Below are 19952 nucleotides of genomic sequence, written 5' to 3' on the forward strand. Positions count from 1 at the left end.
ATTTCATTCTTTTTTATGGCTAAGTAGTATTCCATTGCATATATATACCACATCTTTTTTTTTTTAAGTGTAGGTGTTTTTTTTTAATTGAAGTATAGTTGATTTACAATATCGTGTTAGTTTCTGTACCACATCTTCTTTACCCATTCATCTATCTATGGATATTTAAGTTATTTCCATGTCTTGGCTATTGTAAATAGTGCTGCAGTGAACATTGGGGTGCATGTATCTTTTTGAATTAGTTTTCTCCAGATATATCCCCAAGAGTGGGATTGCAGGATCATATGGCAACTCTGTTTTTAGTTTTTTGAGGAACCTCCATAGTGGCTGCACCAATTTGCATTCCCACCAGCAGTGCAGGAGGGCTCCCTTTTCTCCACACCCTCTCCAGCATTCGTTTTGTATAGACCTTTTAATGATGGCCATTCTTTTTTTTAAAAAACCATTTATTTATTTATTTATTTATTTTTGTCTGCATTGGGTCTTCGTTGCTACACGTGGGCTTTCTCTAGTTGTGGTGAGCAGGGGCTTCTCTTGTTGCGGAGCATGGGCTCTAGGCGCTCAGACTTCAGTAGTTGCAGCACACGGACTCAGTAGTTGTGGCACATGGGCTTAGTTGTTCCATGGCATGTGGGACCTTCCCAGACCAGGGCTCAAACCCATGTCCCCTGCATTGGCAGGCAGATTCTTAACCACTGCGAATGATGGCCATTCTGACCGGTGTGAGGTGACACCTCATCGTAGTTTTGATTTGTAGTTTTGATTTGCATTTCTCTAATAATTAGTGATGTTGAGCATCTTTTCATGTGCCTGTTGGCCATCTGTGTGTCTTCTTTGGAGAAATGTCTATTTAGGTCTTCTGCCCATTTTTCGATTGGGTTGTTTGGTTTTTTGTTATTGAGTTGTATGAGCTGTTTGTATATTTTGGAAATTAAACCCTTGTTGGTCACATCAGCAGATGGACATTGGTCTCTGTGTGGGATTGTAAATTCACCCATCCTTTCTGTATGTATTTAACAGTTTGTATCAAACACTTTTTTTTTTTTTTTTTTTTTTTGCGGTACGCGGGCCTCTCACTGTCATGGCCTCTCCCGTTGCGGAGCACAGGCTCCGGACGCGCAGGCTCAGCGGCCATGGCTCACGGGCCCAGCCACTCCTCGGCATGCGGGATCTTCCCAGACCGGGGCTCGAACCCGTGTCCCCTGCATTGGCAGGCAGACTCTCAACCACTGCGCCACCAGGGAAGCCCTCAAACACTTTTTAATAAGGTGTTCACTGTTTGACAGATCTGTTCTAGTCCTAGGAACTTGTTATAAGGAGACATTCAGACTGGTGCCAGGGAAGGATGATTCATTGCAGTTGTTTCTGTTGCTCCCAATGTCGTACCTTAGGGGACATGTTTAAACAAGACATGGTACATCCACTAGATGGAATACTAAGCAGCCACTAAGGTGCTGATGCAGGTTGCCATCTCTTGAGGTCAGGGCGTTAACTGAGGCTGCAAGCTAGTTGGGAAGCAGCATGTAAAGTATGATTCGAGTTTGGGCCAAATGATGACCTGTTTGTGCTCTAGAGGCAAGGATGACATCAGATAGTCCTGTCTCCCTCTCTAATCCCAGTGCCCGGGACCCGATGACATGCTCTAAAACAGGGGTCCCCAACCCCCAGGCCGCGGACCAGTACTGGTCTGCAGTCTGTTAAGTACCGGGCCACACAACAGGAGGTAAGTGGCGGGCGAGTGAGCGAAGCTTCACCTGCCGCTCCCCATTGCTCACATTACCACCTGAACCATCTACCTCCCACCCCACTCCCGTCTGTGGAAAAATTGTCTTCCACAAAACTGGTCCCCGGTGCCAAAAAGGTTGGGGACCGCTGCTCTAAAAAGCCCTGGGAATTGATAGACCAGAATGCTGCATGCTTATCGCCCAATGTGAGATGATGAGCAGTCTTCAAGATTTTGTCTCTTTTTGCTTATCTGCCTTTTATAATTTGTCTACATCTTAGTATGCATTGCTTGCATAATATAGGTAAGTTTAAAAGAAAGGTAGACAAACAAGCAAAATGTAACATGAGATGGAAGACACCTGATGTGGTGGACAGGAACCCTGGCCTGAGGATCCGGGCTCAGATCCTGTCCCTTATGTGCTAGGCCAAGTCTTACGAACTCAGACACATCACCCACCACTGAGCCTCTGCTTCTGCCTCTCTGCAGTGGGGCTGCCTGCCCTACCTGTCCCACAGGTGTATTTGAGGATAAAAATAGAAGAGTAGTGTTCACCTGCCCAGTTCATTTACTCAATTTCAGTTGCCATATTTGAGCCTGAGATCTGGGTGACCTTCCTTGGATTCTGTTATGTGTTTCCTTTCCATTTTTAAACATGCTTTGAAAAGTGAACACCATAATGCAGGTGTAACTGTCAGGTGGGATGTTGCCTGCAATAATGATAACAGTAATAATAGATACCAGGCTTTTTTGGATCTTAGTATATACTTTGGAAGAAAACCAATAACTTTTTTAAGACATGAAAATTTTACGTTGGTCTAAGTTTAAAATACACCTGTTTTAGTAGCCCTCATTATCATATTGGTTTTTGTTAAACTTCACCTTCCTGGGGGAGTTGGAATAACTTGGGCACCATTTATGTCTTCATCCTTGAACTGGTACTGGTCTGATGACTTTGTGGTGGTACCAGGTCAGCAAAGTGCCTGCATAGGTGGGGAGATGGTAGAGTGGCGGCCGACTGCAGTCAACACCTCAGGTGGAATGTGACCATGAAGCTGCAGTTGACCAGCTCTTAATGAAACTGATAATTCCATCTCAGCAATTAGAATTGTGCCCAGGAACAATTAATTAAGCTTAACTTTCACTGAGAATCAACTCTTCCTGCCAACTCTACCTCAGGTTGTAAGGGAAAGAATGAGTCCCTGTGGGTGATGAGACATATTGTTGTACGCCTTCATCATTTCAGCAGTGGGAAGCCATCCCACACCTGCCACACATGGGGCACCAGATGGATGAGGTTGTGTTGGGTCCTGCTGCAAGGGGCGGTCACCAGCCGACCTGCCTCCTGCAGCATTCAGTGTACCTGGGTCAAGAGTGTGGGACTTGGTAGAGAGAAACTTTTGAGTCAACCCAGGCATCCCTGCCCTCACAAACAGTGTGGCAAGGTAGTTCAGAACCCAGGCTGTAGAGCTTGACCTCTGGCCCACATAGCTGCATGATCTTGGACTGCTGGCTTTGTTTCTCTGTAAAGTGGATGGTTATAGAAGCCGCTGTAGAAGACTAGGATGATGGGCAGGAAGACCTATGTGTAATGTCTGACACAGAAACCTCTCAGGAATATTATTATTAATATTGAATTCTACTGTATATAGCTTTCTTAAATATTGAAGTTTTACTTTTTTCTTTTTAAAAGTAATTTATGTTCCTTACAAGTAAATCAGAAAATACAGAAAAGTGGGGAAAAAAAGGTCACAAATCACATTGCCACCTGAAGCCAATCCTTGTGAGCATTGTGGATCCTGTCCTTCTTACCTGTTTGCATGCATGCATGTGTGTGTACATGCATTCTTGTGTGGTAGCTGCTTTTTAGTTAATTTATAGTTGTAATTATACTGTGCAGTATGTTGTATCTGGCATCTTGTCTTGTTCCCTTACATGGTGTGAGATTTTCCTATCAGTGTGTACATTCTTTGGGTTTTCTTATCCTATTAAGGAATATTTAGCGAAAGCATTTACATGGCAATTTCATTTCCATATCTAGAAATGTTAAGATCCAAAAATCATTTCCAAAAAATATGATTTCCCAAATAATAGAGGACTAGCAGCTTTTAGAGAAATGAGTTGAGCACATGTGGTCAATTTTGCCATTGAAGCTTTGAGTATTATTTTTAACACAGACATAACAGCCTTTAACCTAGATCATTTTCTTTCTCTCCTCAGGACAATTTTCCTAGTATTACTGTTTTCTCAATATGCCAGAAATGTTAAATTTCCTCTCCCAATTTACAAATCCAAGAAAGGATGGACTGCATACAAGTTACAGCTTTTCAAAATGTTCCCTGTGAGTAGTCACCTTTTTTTTTTTGGCAATATTGCCTTTGGTTCATTTGTAAAATGTTTATATGAGAAGAGGGGTTTTAAGCAGGTCATCCTGGGGGGACCATGTCTATGTGATGATATCAGGGTACTAATGACCACCCAAATCACCACGGACCTAAAATTTAAAAGCAGTGGAAGTTTCCAATGCTGGAGTCCTTTTAGCAGTATGTGAGAGGACATTGATTGTCCTTGGAATTGAGGGAGGTCTGACTCCATGTGGCCTTTTCAGGCCCATTGTCCATTATTCTTATTTTACTAGCCAGATTCGGGCTAAATAACTTTACTGCATAAAATTGCTCTCTCTAAATGTGATTCCATTCAAGGAATAGGTTCTAAGCAGATCCCTTATGTGTTTTTTCTGCAAAGTACTGATGATGATGGGCTCTCTGGGGTATGATATTCCGACTGCAGGAAGGCGTCTTTTGCCAACAACCATCACTTCTGTTGGCCTGACAGAGCTTTTTCCTTTGACCACTTCAGATCATCCTGGCCATCCTTGTGTCCTGGCTGCTCTGCTTCATCTTCACAGTAACAGATGTCTTCCCTCCTGATAGCATGAAGTATGGCTTCTATGCTCGAACTGATGCCAGGCAGGGTGTGCTTCTGGTAGCCCCGTGGTTTAAGGTCCCATACCCATGTAAGTATTCTGGTGGCCAAGAGGGGTCAGGAGCCCACAAGGGCCCAACCTAGAGGAGTTGGAAGTTGGCAGGAGGCTCTGCAACACGGAAGGCCTTCTTTGTCCCAGAGCATGCCCTGAAAGTCTTACCATTCTGACCCTTAGAGGATTAGACAGCAGAAAAGGGAGACAGGAGGCTTTGTCCCCAGAGGGCCATAATTAACACACAGAGACTAACCAGCTCCCTTCTCAGGTATACTGGTTGTTTCTTTTGGTTCCACTAGGGCAAAATCCCAGACATAAAGGGGTCTCTTGCCAGATTTGAGCTCTGGTGGCCAGGATTTGAGGGCAGCTGCTTAGAAAGGCAAGTACAGAGCTGCACAGTACCCAAGCCACTGAAATGAACAGACTTGAGTGGGAGGGGCCGGAAGATTAGCAGACGGCTCAAGCATGATGGACTTTGTATAATCTTTTAATGGGTAGCTATAATTTTTTTTTAATTTGGTCACAGCTGTCAGGTAAACTAATATTCATTCACAAATGGATGGATGATGGATCTTAAGTTATAATTTCAGTGTTGGGTAACTCTTGGCCAGGTGGCAGGGATGTACAATCCCCATCTGTGAGGTATCACTTGGATTCATGTGTAGCATTTTCTAGACCCTAGCCCCGAAAGTGATTGGTGTGAACCCAGTGATGATCACATGCTTGTTGTTGTATTGTGAAGAGTCTGTTCCTGGCATTTATGGTTTTTATTAGAATGGAAACCTGAACTTAGTTGGGTTGTACCAATTTATGCCCCTGTCCAGCAGTCACATTTTCATATTTTATGACAAGGAGGAAAAGCCAAGGATATTAAGACTGGGTTAGAGATAACTGTTCTAAGGACTTCCCTGGAGGTCCAGTGGCTGGGACTCTTGTGCTTCCACTGCAGGGGGCACGGGTTCAGTTCCTGGTCAGGGAACTAAGATCCCACGTAGCGCGACATGGCCGAAAAAAAAGAAAAGATAACTGTTCTAAGCATGTTAAATGATAAGGATGCAGGCAGTTGTTCCTTCTGGTCTTGACACATTTACAAACACTGCAAAAAGCTTAGTCTTTCTAAATTCTCATCAGATTATATGGTATAAATATGTATTTATGTATACACAAATTCGTCCCCCCTATTTCCCCCCAGTACATGGTTCATAAACATACATGTAATCTGAGATAAAGTGAGTTTAAAAGTCGATTGGTGAGGGAGTCAGGAGGAGGCATGGGTGGGCAGGTAGGAGGAAGCCCCCACGGCACATGTGGGGTGGTCCTCGCTGCCTGTGCATGCGGCTCCCAAGATGAGCACAAATAGAAACACAGAGTGGGGGTGTCCAGGAGAAGCAGCTGTGCATGTGTTGAGAGACCAGAGAGATTTTGCTCAGGTACCATGGGGCCCATGCATAAGGAGGCATAACTAAGTTGGACAGGGCCTTAATGTCATGACTGCAGAGAGTGCTGTCTGGCTCCTCTTGACAACAGCCCTTGACTGCCACCAGCTTCTCTATTGCCAGAGCTCCCCGAGGTAAAGAGCTACTTCCAGAGCCAGAGGATGTAGTCTTATGTACTCTCTAATGATTTGGCTTAATCCAGAGACAAGTTTTCATATATCTAGAGCAGTGGTTCTTAGTCTTTAATATGCTAAGAATTACCTGGATTGGTTGTTAAAATACAGATTTCTGGTCCAAAATGTCAACAGTGCTGAGTTGAGAAACCCTGCTATAAAGTAACAAAATAAATTAAAGCTTCTAGATAAGAGGAAAGATGAAATAACAGACTTAAATAGAAGGCTGGAAGCCAGCAGGTTTAAAATTTAAATAAATAAATAATCTGAAGGAAAAGGGATCAAAAATTAAGATTACAAATTTTAAATGTTGAAGTAAATGGAATAAAGATTTTAAAAATAAGGACTTCAGGCAAAGCGGAAAAAATAAGAAAGCAGTAAAAAAGTAAAAAGACAGAAAATAAAAGGCAATTTCTGAAAAATAATAAATGGCAAAATAAAACAAGAATCCAACCCCCAAAATCAAGATACTAAAATGAAACCACAGTGCTACATCAGCAAAGGTAACCATATAAAAGGTTATTTAGAAAACACAAAATGTTGCTTAATAAAGAAATCATCTGCATATGAAGAATCCATTCCAAACCAATCCAGAGATGAGATGTTGACCAAGCCGGTTGCTGGTGGGTCTGCACCTTGAACCCCTGACCACAGGCTGCCTCTGCACCCCCTGGTCGGCTCCCACAGGGTAAAGTGAGCTCCAGGCAGGAAAAGTTCTGTCTACACACATACTCCAGGCATATTCTGCACATCTGACTTTACGTGTCATCTTTTTCTTCCCAAACTTGTGGTTGCTCCCATTACCTATGAGATAGAGGCAAGCCCCTCCAGGTGGCTGGTCAAGGCCTTCCAAACCTCCCTGCCCCGTGCTGCACACCCCCCTCTGCTGAGCACTAGCCTATTCCTGCCCGGCTGTGTCCATCCACTGATGCTCAGGCTGCTGCCTACCCAGAACGCCCTCTCCACCTGTCTCCTGCTCTCCAGGCCCTTCTTGGATAGGGACTGTGCTAATTCCTCACTTCCTAACTGGTACTCATTGTGACCTGGTTTGGGTTGCCTTCATTTGAAGTCTAATCATTGCACTGGTTCCAAGATGTTTTAGTGTTCTGATCCCTCAGTACACTGTTGGCCCCTGCACAAGAGAACATTTTATACATTTCTTTTTTCACTGTCCTTTCTATTTAGTAGCTCTATTATAACTAATGGTTCAGGGAAAGAAGGGCTAGGTACTTTACAAAGAAGTCTATTCGTTCTAACAGTGAAGGTTCCTCATGCTATTTTTATTAAATAAGGTCAATGGTTTTCGGTATCCAAATAGATATACTTTTAAAGAAAAAAAAAACAAAACCCGTACTAAAAATTAAATCTGGATAGGATACTCAAAATGAAGCTACCTGGGGACTTTGCTTTGCTTTCTCAAAGGAAACTCTTTAATTTTCCATAACATGGTTTACTTAAAAAAAACAAAAGTGCTGGAATTATACTAGAGAAGGGTTGTCTATACTTTGTGCCATGCTTTACTGTTGGGATTTAAATTTAGCTGGTGATTTTTCATTTGACGCCACCCCCTGGGCAGGAGCACTATTTTGTATCATGCTTTGCACAGCAGGGCTAAAAATCCTCTTCATACAAATTCCTATGCCAACAAAGCAGGCTGTGTTGAACTGTAATTTAACAGACACTGAGTGTGGCTTTGAAGCAGGAAGAGTAGCACCCACCTCTTCCAGCCAAACAATTTCTTCTTTTAAATAAAGCAGACCAATCCTGGTTATGGCTGTCTTCATCCAACTCAGAAACTATTCCCAGGCATCTAGTGCACTGATGACTTAGGTGTAAAAATAAACGAATAGTTTCCATGAGCTTCAAAAATCTGAGTAGATCTTGTAGAGTCCTCTAACATACTGAATGACTCAGTGTCCTGAAAACTTTTGCCTGCCTCTCTAAGGAAGTTCATGAGACTTTCATGCTTGTTTTCCTTCCTTAGTTCAATGGGGACTGCCCACCATCTCTGCGGCTGGTGTCATCGGCATGCTCAGTGCGGTCGTTGCCAGTATTATCGAGTCTATCGGGGACTACTACGCCTGTGCAAGGCTGTCCTGTGCCCCACCGCCCCCCATCCATGCAATAAACAGGTGCGTTCCTGAGAAAAAACGAGCTCTTCATCGGGCCCAGTGCCTCATACTTTGCTCATTGGTTTGGATAACCAAGAGTTTCAACATGTAGTAGCCAAGCACCAGGGCTCTTTATTGGCTGTTTGTTTTGGACAAGTCACTGCCCCCATTTTGCCCTGATTTTCCTCATCCATAATATGGAGCAGAATTCCCACCCTTCTTCCTCATGGTAACAATTGTGTAAGACATTCTCTGTGAGATCACTGCAGACCTTAAACTCGCCAAAACAAGTACCAGATACCGCCACTGTTCTTTGCTTGGTTTGGGTCATGGATGTATTGCCCCCTTTGATTTCTTGTTTTCCCAGCAGTTCTAGTCACAGTTACAATTCATAGAGAGAGAGACAAGAGCAGGAATAAATGAAGTCTGTAGAATCTAGAGGTTTATGAGCTGTGGAGTTTATATTCTCAGCACATCTGGTCTTTAGTTTCTGGATGCTGGGGGCAGATTGGGCCCTATGGAAGCTGCAGAGAAGAGAAAACAGCCCAGATCATTCCGCCTTGCCCAGCCAGCTGCCGCCCTTCCAGAAGGGATTGTGTGTGATGAGATCCAAAGGGCTGGTGTCTTAGCATCTCTTGCATTGGTTCTGTTGGGGTTTAGAGTCCTGGTTTTTCTGTTTTTCTCTAATGGAGTTATTGCATATGAGTAAATTATTTATATACTGATTCTTTTAAAAGTTCTAATGTTTACAAAATTACAAAGCATTTCCTTTCTGATAAAACTATATTAGTAATAGGAAAGGAATCAAATCAATGGATGACCCATGTTTGTCTTAGATTCCAACAAATGACTTTATATTTCTGGCTAAAATCTTTTAAATTTGGAATAATTTTTAAACATTTGTGTCTGATGTGTGGTTCAGAGATGTGCTTCTCAAAGTTGAATGAGCATGGAGAATCCTGTTAAAATGCAGGTCTTCAGATCTGGGGTGGGGCCTGAGAGTCTGCATTGCTAACCCCTCCTGGGGAGTGTGGAGGCTACAGGTCTGTGGACCCTGCCTTTGGGTCACAACCATTTAGAGTGTATTTCAGCATATTTCTCCCGTGGAATGAATGTTTTTCTTTCCCCCATTCCTTTACGTTTTAGGGGCATTTTCGTGGAGGGTCTTTCCTGTGTTCTCGATGGCATATTTGGTACTGGGAATGGCTCTACTTCATCCAGTCCCAACATTGGAGTTTTGGGAATTACTAAGGTACAAATATTTTTCTAATTAAATGGTTGGGCCTCTAAATGTTGATCCATTTCATTGATTGGTCTGGCCACTGTGAGTTCCAAAAGGATGGCCTCCAATTCCGAGATCATCTTCTTCCCCATCTCTTATTTTTTCATTGATGGGTTTTGGAATGCTGATAGAGGTCTCTTTCGCCTTGACTGACCTGGGTAGGCAGGCACTCCGGTGCTATTCCTTCATACATTCCACAAACTTTTATTAAGCACCGACCCTTTGCCAGGCTACTGTTCTAGGCACTTGGGATACATCAGTGAATAAAAAAGAGAAATATCCCCATCGTCTGTGGAGTTTAGATTCTAGCAGAGGAAGACAAGCAATAAATAGTAAGCATAAGTATGACAGAAATATGAGGCAGGGTGGGGGATCAGGAGGGTAAGTGTTAAATCGGGTAGTCAGGCTAAGCCTCGTTGAGAAGATGACTTTGAGCAAAGACCTGATGGAGCTGAGGGAGGGAACTGTGCAGGTACCTGGGGAGGGGCATTCATTCCAGCAGTGCAACCGCCAGTGCAAAGCCGCTGCAGATCAGCAAGGAGGCCAGTGGGGCAGGAAGCAGAGAGGGAAGTGGGAGTGGGCCTGGTAAGAGCAGATAAGGTTCTTGGGGTAGCTGAGGGCCAGGTCCTGCAGCCCTACAGGCTGCCAGGGCCCGAGTGGAAGTGGGGGCCGCAGGGTGTGACTCCATCTGATTTTTTTTTTTTTAAAGAATCACTATGGCTGCTATGATGAAAGTAGAACATGGTGGGCAGGAGAGAGGGTAGAAGCAGGAGACCAGTTAGGAGATGGCACTAGTTCTAGGTGAGAAATTATATTACTCATTACAAATAAATCAGTCTTACAGTAACACAGTTTTCAAACTGCAGCAGCATCATTCTTCTCTTTCAGATGAAATCAGTTGTGGAGTTAGTGGCAGAACAAGCCACAGCGAGTCACTCAGGTTGAAGCAGTGCCTGGGTCTGAAGTCCTCCCCACTTGTCTCTCCTCCCCACCCCACTCCAAGCACAGACACCACAATCCAGCTTCAGTAAAAAGGAGGCTACTTCTTGGCCTTTCAAATTTACTAGCAAATAAATTTTATATCCCAGTTGCTTTGGGCCAAAGCTTGCTGTTTGCCCAGGGTGTTGAGGAATGCAGCTCGGCCCTGGCCATTGTATGTTGTGCAGCTGGACACCGTTAGAACTGGTTCACCATCTAGGGTGGCCTGCATGAGTCAGAGGTCTTCCTCCTGAACTTGAGAACTTGGGGGTGGGCTGGAGCCTTCTAGAACTGTTTGACCTCTTTACAATTAGAAATCCTCCTCCAGCCCTCTGCAAGATTATATAACCAGATAAAAAGAAACCAAATACTTAGTTTGATTAATTGTAACTGCAAATCCAAGTGAAAGGGAGCAGGGCATGCATCGTGCAAGCCTGACCTGCTGGTTGGTTTCCTGTAAGTTGGCCAGGCCATCACAGAGCTCAGCCTCAGGTGTGCTGGTGGCCCCACCTGCTGCCTGTTGTTCCTGGCACATGACATGTGAGGGCTGCCTGATGGGCACTTCCTCCAGGATGCCTGGGTCCTATTGCTGCCCATGGTGAGAGCAGATGCTGAGCACACAGAGCTAAGGGAAGGGTCAAATGGGCACCAAATGGGGCATAAGCCACTCTTTAGCCAGTTTGCTGCCATGAACCTGTAGACATATAACTAATCCAAAATAACAGAGTAGTAAAATTGTTATAGATGGAGGGACTCTTGGGGAAACAGTTTAACAAGCCAGCTCCCTTTCTGCACCTTTTTAAAACACATCATCACATAATTTAACCAAGGTCACTGTAGGGAGTAAGCAGTGCTGTCATTAAGGTTTCTTCTAAAACTTGACTGAGATAGTTTGGGGAATAATTATCTTTATTATAATTTCGATGGTGCTAGCTTATTCTGAAAAGGCACCCTGCCCGCATTTTTTAATTGAGCCAATTGATCTTACCTCTGAATCCCTTTGGACCCACTTACCCTAGGCGAAGGCCTTATCCATTTGAGAGCAATATCAGCCCTGGAATTGGTTTCCATTGCCCTGACTCACAGCGGGGTATAATTGAGCCGTCTACACAGATGCCTTGGGGTGGGGAAGTAGGACTTGCACCAGAAACTTCTCTGTGGCCTGAGCCATGTGGCTGATGGAAGATTCCTACCCAGGGAAAGGGAAGCACAAGGTTATAGGCAGTATTCTGCCTCTTGTCCAGCTGAAGGACTTGGGACAGTCATTTTTCTGATTAGAACTCAGATCTGAAATCGGACAATTCTAGATCTAGATCTGTGTTGTCTAATATGGTAGTCAGTAGCCACATGTGGCTGGTGGCCACAGGAAAGCACAGATACAGAACGTTTCCATCACTGTATGAAATTCTTCCAGACACCACTGTCTGGACCATTGTATCAGACTTCCAGAACAAATAGAAAGAGGGTGATCTGTGGCTCTTCTGGAGAATCTACCTCCATTTCCTGGCAACTCCACTGTTTGCTATCCTTTATCCAGTTATGGTGTTCCATGTACAGACATGGACATTCTAACTATTTGATGAGAGTTGAGGCTGCCTACACCATTGTGTGTTCTGAAGTTCTGAGAGTTGGATGGGTTGGATTCCATGTGCAGGACTTCTCTGCTGAGTGTGTTCCAGTGTCTGTCCCACAGAGAAGGGCAGCATGACATGGTAGGGAGGTGGCTGCTTTGGATCCAGCCCTGGCTCCAACACATTTTACTAAAGTGACCACGGGCAAGTTACATCACCTCTCTGAGTTTCTATACCCTTGTCTATAAAGATAGCTTGCAAGGTTTTGGAATTAATAACTTGATGTAAAGCACTTAGCATGTGGTTAAATAAGCAAAATAGAGATACTGTTATATGATATTTAGCCCTAAGTTTATTTCTAGGAAGAGTAAACACCATCTTCCTTGGCTGAACTATCTCTTTGATGGTATCCAGAGGGAGGTCATTTCTCCTCTGCAGCATACCACCCTGTTGAACACTTTGGAAGGTCAGAAATGCAGTGTCGATTTTTCAGTGGCCCTAGGCAAAGCAACAGTTCAGGAAGGAGATCAGAAGGGAGTCTGGGAGGTGATTCCAGGGAGTGGAGAAAGGAGGTGTGAAGGCTCCATGTAAGCACCAGCAGGGCAGGGATTTTAGGGCTGTGTCTCTGATGTTTGGAACAGAAATGTATAATAGGCACTCTGTTAATGTTTGTTGAACAGAAGAATGGCTAACTTGCTGCTTTTTTTGGACAGCATCTAAGGCAGATCAGCCTTCCTTGCATGGTTTTCATAAAAGATTTATTGTTTCAGGCATCCCTAGGGCCAGCTCAGCCCTCCCGCCTGCACACCTAACAGGGCTGACCCTGCTGGGAGGTGGATCCCTCTGTCTGGTTGCTCTTTCTCTTACTCATGCCTCAAGACCATCTCCAGGGAACCCTCCCCAACTTTTCAGAGTTTTCTCTTCCCACTGGAGTCCCACACAACATAACAATTGCAACAGTACAATTATTTGATCATAAGCTTGTGTCTTATCTTTGTATCCATCACTGCCCCCCATCCCAGTTTCCCAAGTGCTGGTCACATAGTAGGTCCTTGAAAATGCTGAAAAACAAGCTATTTGTAAATGAAAGCCTTCCTAATCATGTATTACAGCCAAGCATAAGTCATTTTTGCTCCGTTTGCCAGTGTGCATGACCTTTTCACCGCTCCCCTGCATATAGTGGTGGTATAATGGGAGGAACTGTAAATTGGAGTAATGGACGCTAGGCTCCAGTGTCAGCTGTGACTGATTCTAGCTGGACAGCTCAGTAAAAGATTCAATTCTTATTCTGAACTTGACCCTTGGGCACATTGAGAAGCTGTTGGAAGGTTCAGCCCAGCATCATCCAGGAGAACAGTGCAGTAGTGGAAATGTTCTGTACCCTGCACTATCCCCTGTGGGAGCCCCCAGCCACACATGCCTACTGAGCATTTGAAATGTGGCTAGTACAACTGATGGACTGACTTTTACATTTCATTTCATTTCATTTTAGTTACTTAAAATATAAGTAGCCATCTTCTATTCACTGTAAATCATACATAAAGCCCTGTGGACACTATTCCATTTCTGGAACCTCTTTTATCCAGTTTATGTCCTCAGGATGATTTCCTGGGAGAGGCAGCCCAGAGTAGGGGCCAACAGTGCAGGATTCTTGAGCCCAGTGCTAACTCCATCTCTCACTACCTGGGTGACAGTGGACTAGATGAACGCTTCTAGAAGGCAGAGATCAAGCTTAACCAATAAAGTTGGGACCACATGGGAAATGCTTTACATGGTGCTGCAAAAGTCCAGAGTTGGGGGAGCCAAGCCTTGGAATCAAAGAAGGCTTTGCAGAAGAGGTAGCATTGGGGTAGTATTTTGAAGGATGTGTCTGAGAACTGGCCAGAAGGGGGATGAGAACCTGAAGACTTAGGCAGGGGACTGACCTCCCAAATCACGATGTTAAAGAGGTCACTCCATCATAGTGGAGAGGACAGGTGGGCAGAGGAAAGGCCAGAGGCAGCAAGTTCAGGTGGGAGGCTGTCAAATAACCTAATGCTTCCCAGGTGCTGTTCAGACTGTTTTACATGCATCTCATTTAATCCTCAAAGCAGAAGCACACCGTTCATTGTTACAGAGATGAGGATCCTGCCACCCAGAGAGGCTAATGCCTGTCTCATAGTTAGAGGTGGAGCAGAGACAGGAGCCAGGCAGCTCCTGCACTCTTTGGTCTCCAGGCTGTGCCACCTCTAATGAGTGGAGGAGGAAAAGTAGTTCCAGAAATGTTTGGGGGTTTTGTCTGATTTGCCAGAACCCAGAAGAGAAGCAGGGGCCAAGTGTAGTTTTTGCATTTGAGACACTAGAAGATCATCCTGGCCAGTGACTGTGGGCATTAGAAACCCAGGACCAGAGCGCAGGAGCAGGTGCACACTGAGGTGACATTGCCCAGGGCTCGGAGACGCAAAGGCTGAGCCCCAGGATCCCCGTAGTAAAGGAGAGCAGAACAGTCAGCTTCTGGCAAGAACCGGATGGGATGGGAACAAGGAAAGGTGGTGGTAATCTTTTTACTCTAGCTGTATTTATAGTAATATTTATGTGTTTAGAGTATTGAGATCAATCCTTATTGTGAAATGAGACTGAACCCTCTTAACTAAAAGTTTTAAGAGTAATCCAGATTTTGTCTGTGGATTTTGTCACATTTTCCCACGGGGCCTGAGTAGTTGTGTGTGCTGCTGGAGGGCCTCGAGGTGAATGCCTGTCTCTGCCCTCTGTGTGTCCCACAGGTTGGCAGTCGTCGGGTGATACAGTACGGTGCAGCACTCATGCTGGCATTGGGCATGATTGGAAAGTTCAGTGCCCTCTTCGCCTCGCTCCCGGATCCTGTGCTTGGCGCCCTCTTCTGTACTCTCTTTGGTAAAATTCCATTTCCTTGATAGCCGGCTTCCTTCTCAGGCTCCTTTTCTTTCTTCACATTTGCTAAGGAATCCCTTCAATGAGATTGAAGGTAACGATAAATTTCTTTTTTAAAATACAAAAGGATATACCTTAAAAACATATAAACACATATCACTTTCTGAGTTGAATTGATGTTAAAGGTAGAATAATTGAGCTAGGAAAAATCAAATTAAATTTTATTCCCTCTAGTTGCCATTTCTAATTGATTTAAACTCAAACTATCTTCCCCTCTGGGCCATTTAAAACTGACCATTTTTGGGCTTCCCTGGTGGCACAGTGGTTGAGAGTCCGCCTGCCGATGTAGGGAACATGGGTTCGTGCCCTGGTCCGGGAGGATCCCACATGCCGCGGAGCAGCTGGGCCCGTGAGCCATGGCCGCTGGGCCTGCACGTCCGGAGCCTGTGCTCCGCAACGGGGGTGGCCACAACAGTGAGAGGCCCGCGTACTGCAAAAAAAAAAAAAAAAAAAAAACTGACCATTTTTACGATGGGACTCTATTTGATCTCTGTGCCATTCAGCTGTAGTAATCAGGGACTTGATATTTGGGTGCATTTCCCAATGTAATTTAAATTGTTTGAATCAAGTTTTTGAGGGAGAACCAATGTCCTTAGTTTTCTGCCTGGTCTAAAAAAAGCATAGTGTGATGTTTATGCCCCTTATTTAAGCCCAAATAGTGCCTAGGCCGAGGGTCATTTGGATCAGGTGGTCACATTTGGGTCCCTGTCCTGTCACTACGCAGGTCTCCCAACCTGTTTCTGATGGGACCGAGAAAGGACATTGTAGGGAGTCTGTCTTCGACAGTTTATCTGTCATCCATGCCATAGGTGAGATAATGGAACTTGTGATCTCATGTTTTTCTCTCCAGGAATGATCACAGCTGTTGGACTCTCTAACCTGCAGTTCATTGATTTAAATTCTTCCCGGAACCTCTTTGTGCTTGGATTTTCAATCTTCTTTGGGCTTGTCCTTCCAAGTTACCTCAGACAGAACCCTCTCGTCACAGGTAGGGAAAACAGGCCTTGAATCTTGTGGGGAAGTTGGAACCACAGCCAGCAGTTCACAAACAGCTCATCACCAGTTGGAGAGAACTTTGGAACTTCAGGAATCATTTTGATGAATGTTCATCTATGTTTTTCATTTAAATCCCACTTGGCTAAAGCTTATCTGGAAGCCCTTTGCACTCCTAACCACCCGTTTTCCATAGCAGGTGAACCATTTTACATTCCCACCAGGTATGTGGGACACAGTGATTTCTATTTCTCCATATTCTCACCAAACACATGTTATTTTTCTGTTGGGGAGCATTATATTTTTAAATACAGAAAGTGTGTGAACTTCTGTCTTAATATATCTCATTCATGTGATAACATCTTTAGAAATAAAGTTGCTCCTAATTAAAAGAAGCTAAGCACTAATTAGTAACCCAGAATTCTGAAGCCCTTCGTTTGATTGCTGACCCCACAAATATTTTTGTCTTGTTATTCACTTTGTAAAATTTTCAGCCTTACAATAGCCATCTTTTATATTGATTTTTTTTTTAATCTGCAAACAACACCCCCCTCCACCCCCAAAGTCTTCATAGTTCATTACAGGTTGAACTTCACTCTATTAGATTTATCATCTGTGAACCATTGTTAGGAATTTTCCTTATGGAGATAACTTTTGATTATTGTTGAAAGCATTCATAGTAGTTTAACATGTTACTGGCAAAAATTTATCTACACATGCATAGCAGAAATTTACACTTTCATGCACTGTATTGACGGACTGGCAATTAGTGTCCACCCCAGTGTTCCTTTCTAAGTCAAGGGCAGGCCTATTCTGGCTGGCAGTGACCAGTTGCTATGTCATTTTCAGGGATAACAGGAATCGATCAAGTGTTGAATGTTCTTCTCACAACTGCTATGTTTGTAGGAGGCTGTGTGGCTTTTATTTTGGATAACACCATCCCAGGTATGTGGTATATATCAAACATGCTTATTACATATGTGACTTACTTTTTTTTGCCAAATAAATATGGGAAGCAGGAAGAGTGAATCAGTTCAAAGCAATCACTGGTTAAAACTGTCTTTTCTAAAGTGGTTAAGAGGACACTTTCAGCCACCTTTCGTGAATCACTTTTTTGCTAATAAACTTAGTTTTTTTTCTTTCCTTCTTGCTGAATTACATTTAAGGAAAAGCAGGTGAGCTCCTTGCATATGGTGAAGTGGCAGCGGGATGCCTTAAGCATGCTCCAGCTGCCTGCCCCTCTGCTCAACCTTGCCTGGAGCTCTGCAGTTTGGCTTTCGTTGACTTGTTCACACGCTCCTGAGCCAGCTGCTACCAGTGGGCAGCACTTCTTCTCCTTGTGGAGCCTGTCCTTTGAGTCATTGCAGAGGCAGGCCACTGCCAGGACCAGTGCCTGAGAGATGTATGGAGGCAGCTCTCTCCAACACCCATAGCCCTTGTTTCACAGCTGGTGCATTCTATGCCAAGTGCTGGGTGATGGACTAGGATGTGATGTCAGCCCTGCCCTGTGGCCTTCCCAGCTTCCTAGAGGAGGCTGCTTTGTATCGTTGTAAAGTGCTGCCATGGACGCACTGGTAGATTCATCCGCTGTCAAGGAAGGATGATGTTTATTCTTGAGCTTGAAGGTTTTATTGAGATTTTGCCTGTAACCTACCTCCAAAAAGCCTCAATCAAGAAGAGGTTACTAGGGGCACGAGGGGTGAACACATCTGGCAGAAGGAATCACACACATGAATAGGTGGAAGGTGTTAGATTTGTGGGAGGCCAGTAACATCCTCTTTCTCTCCTAAGTCAGCACTAAGTGAGAGAGAGACAAAGGAGTCAGGCAGATGGAAATTAAAGTCAGTTTTATTACTGAAATGCCCATGGGAGGGCATAGCTTATGTGTGAGAGGTTCCTAAGCCCTGCACCATAGAGTCAAGCTCAACACCCAGGCTCAGGCAGAGAAGTACATTGTTAGGGCTCCCATGTAGCTAAAAGCAGGTGCCAGTGCTCCTCTCTGCACTGGAAAGATTTTTGTAAAGGAGTCCAGGAGCTGCTGAACCCTGTAGGTCCAGATCTTTCTCCCTGACTCATCTGTCAGGGTACAGAATTGCCAGGAGTGTTATGCCAGTGGCAGTTCATCCTCACAGGAGCACAACAAGTGGGGAATATGTGACAAATGCACCACCCCCCACCCACTGAAATGGAGCAAAACAGTATGAAAAGTGATATGTCTGGATGAGTGGTGGGTGGGTGTGCAATGACCAAGTGGTGAAGGCATTGTGATATGTAATAATGACTCTGGGCCCCATTTTGCAAGATCAGATCGGCGTTTTAGAGAGAAGTGGTTGTTTTGAGGGATTAGTGATTCTTAGATTTCTGGACTGGGCATCAACTACTCCTCAAGTGTTCTTTCTGCCATCCCATTCCTTTCAATTTATGAGACAGCAGCAGTGGAGAATCTCAATTCTTGGTAGAACTATGTAACTAAACATTCCATTGTTCTGTTTTTGTTTTGTTGTGTGTGTGTGTTCCACAGGTACTCCAGAGGAAAGGGGAATCAGGAAATGGAAGAAGGGCGTGGGCAAAGGGAGCAAGTCTCTTGATGGCATGGAATCCTACGACTTGCCATTTGGCATGAACATTATTAAAAAATACAGATGTTTCAGCTACTTACCCATCAGCCCAACCTTTGCAGGCTACACATGGAAAGGCCTCAGGAAGAGCACTAACAGCCGGAGTTCAGATGAAGACTCACAGGCCACAGTATAGCCGTAGCTTGCCCTGTGGCCCAGCCGCAGTGAGGCATGAACCTGTAGTTCCTTGCTGAGTAACAAGCAGTAACATATATGTTTGTAGATCTGCATTTACATTGTCCACCCCAGAGCTAAGACAGATTACAAGTAGCTTTTTTGTTGTGGGCTGTGATCCTGTCTAATATGGTGTCTCACCTATCTTTTTATTTAAGCCCTTGACCCTTTGCCCTTGAGAGCATCCATTGCTGGCCATGGTCATTGAATTTGAAGTTCCTGTCCTCCTGTGGGAGTGGATGCTTGAAGCCCACAGTGATTCCTTGTTTTCAGTCCCCTTCTAACACCCTGTGCTAGCTTTCTTACAGGCCACCTCCAGGGTCCAGGGGCTTTCTGTGCTTGGAAGCACCAGGACCTTCACCTGCAAAGACCTCCTCTGGTCAAGGGGCACCAGTATCCTTGCACTGTCAAGTGAGATTCTGTGTTCCCTGATACTCCTGTAGGAGGTGGCTGCTGGCCAGTTGAAAACAGTGACATGCTTACCCTATGCCCAAATCTGTGCATGGGTAAAGTTTGTACAGATATAATTAGAATGGAAATTGGGGGATTGGACGGGAAGGGAAGGTACCTTGAAATCAGTATCTGATTCTCAACTACACTTTCTTGGTGCCACCCCGGCCCAAGCTGGGCCGGCACATCTCATATTGGCCTCTTTTTTTTTTTTTACTAGTAGCTGAGACACTCTAGCTGGCATTTATCACTCCTGGCTGGTGTGACGGGTATAGAGTGCCCATGAGGGCACCAAGCAGGTGTTTATGGGGGTCTTGGTTCTGCTGACATGTGGATGTCAGTTATTGTTGTGTGTATCTATTATTACAAGATTTTATTCCTATTTAACGTTATTGACTATAGACTTTTGAAATCAGTGTTTTTCCATGTGACCCTCTTACCTTACATCCCTATTACTTGTCCCTCACCTCCTATCCCCCATTAAGAAAGGAACCAGCATTTGTAAAGCTGTAGA

General features: G+C 44.5%; 1 protein-coding gene across 1 annotated transcript in view; it reads left to right on the plus strand.

Annotated features, from left to right (window-relative positions):
* Positions 1 to 18950, plus strand: part of SLC23A2 (solute carrier family 23 member 2) — a gene marked incomplete at both ends in the record, with an annotated part of 98055 nt that extends 79105 nt beyond the window's left edge. The window contains 8 exons of the mRNA XM_079719721.1: positions 3944 to 4064; positions 4583 to 4739; positions 8297 to 8444; positions 9570 to 9675; positions 15017 to 15146; positions 16054 to 16191; positions 17046 to 17141; positions 18718 to 18950. Coding sequence (XP_079575847.1) covers positions 3944 to 4064; positions 4583 to 4739; positions 8297 to 8444; positions 9570 to 9675; positions 15017 to 15146; positions 16054 to 16191; positions 17046 to 17141; positions 18718 to 18950 — 1129 coding nt within the window. The remainder of the gene's footprint in view (positions 1 to 3943; positions 4065 to 4582; positions 4740 to 8296; positions 8445 to 9569; positions 9676 to 15016; positions 15147 to 16053; positions 16192 to 17045; positions 17142 to 18717) is intronic.
* Positions 18951 to 19952: the final 1002 nt, after the last annotated feature.

This window comes from Hyperoodon ampullatus (assembly GCF_949752795.1).
Source record: "Hyperoodon ampullatus genome assembly, chromosome: 14".
Classification (NCBI taxonomy): domain Eukaryota; kingdom Metazoa; phylum Chordata; class Mammalia; order Artiodactyla; family Ziphiidae; genus Hyperoodon; species Hyperoodon ampullatus.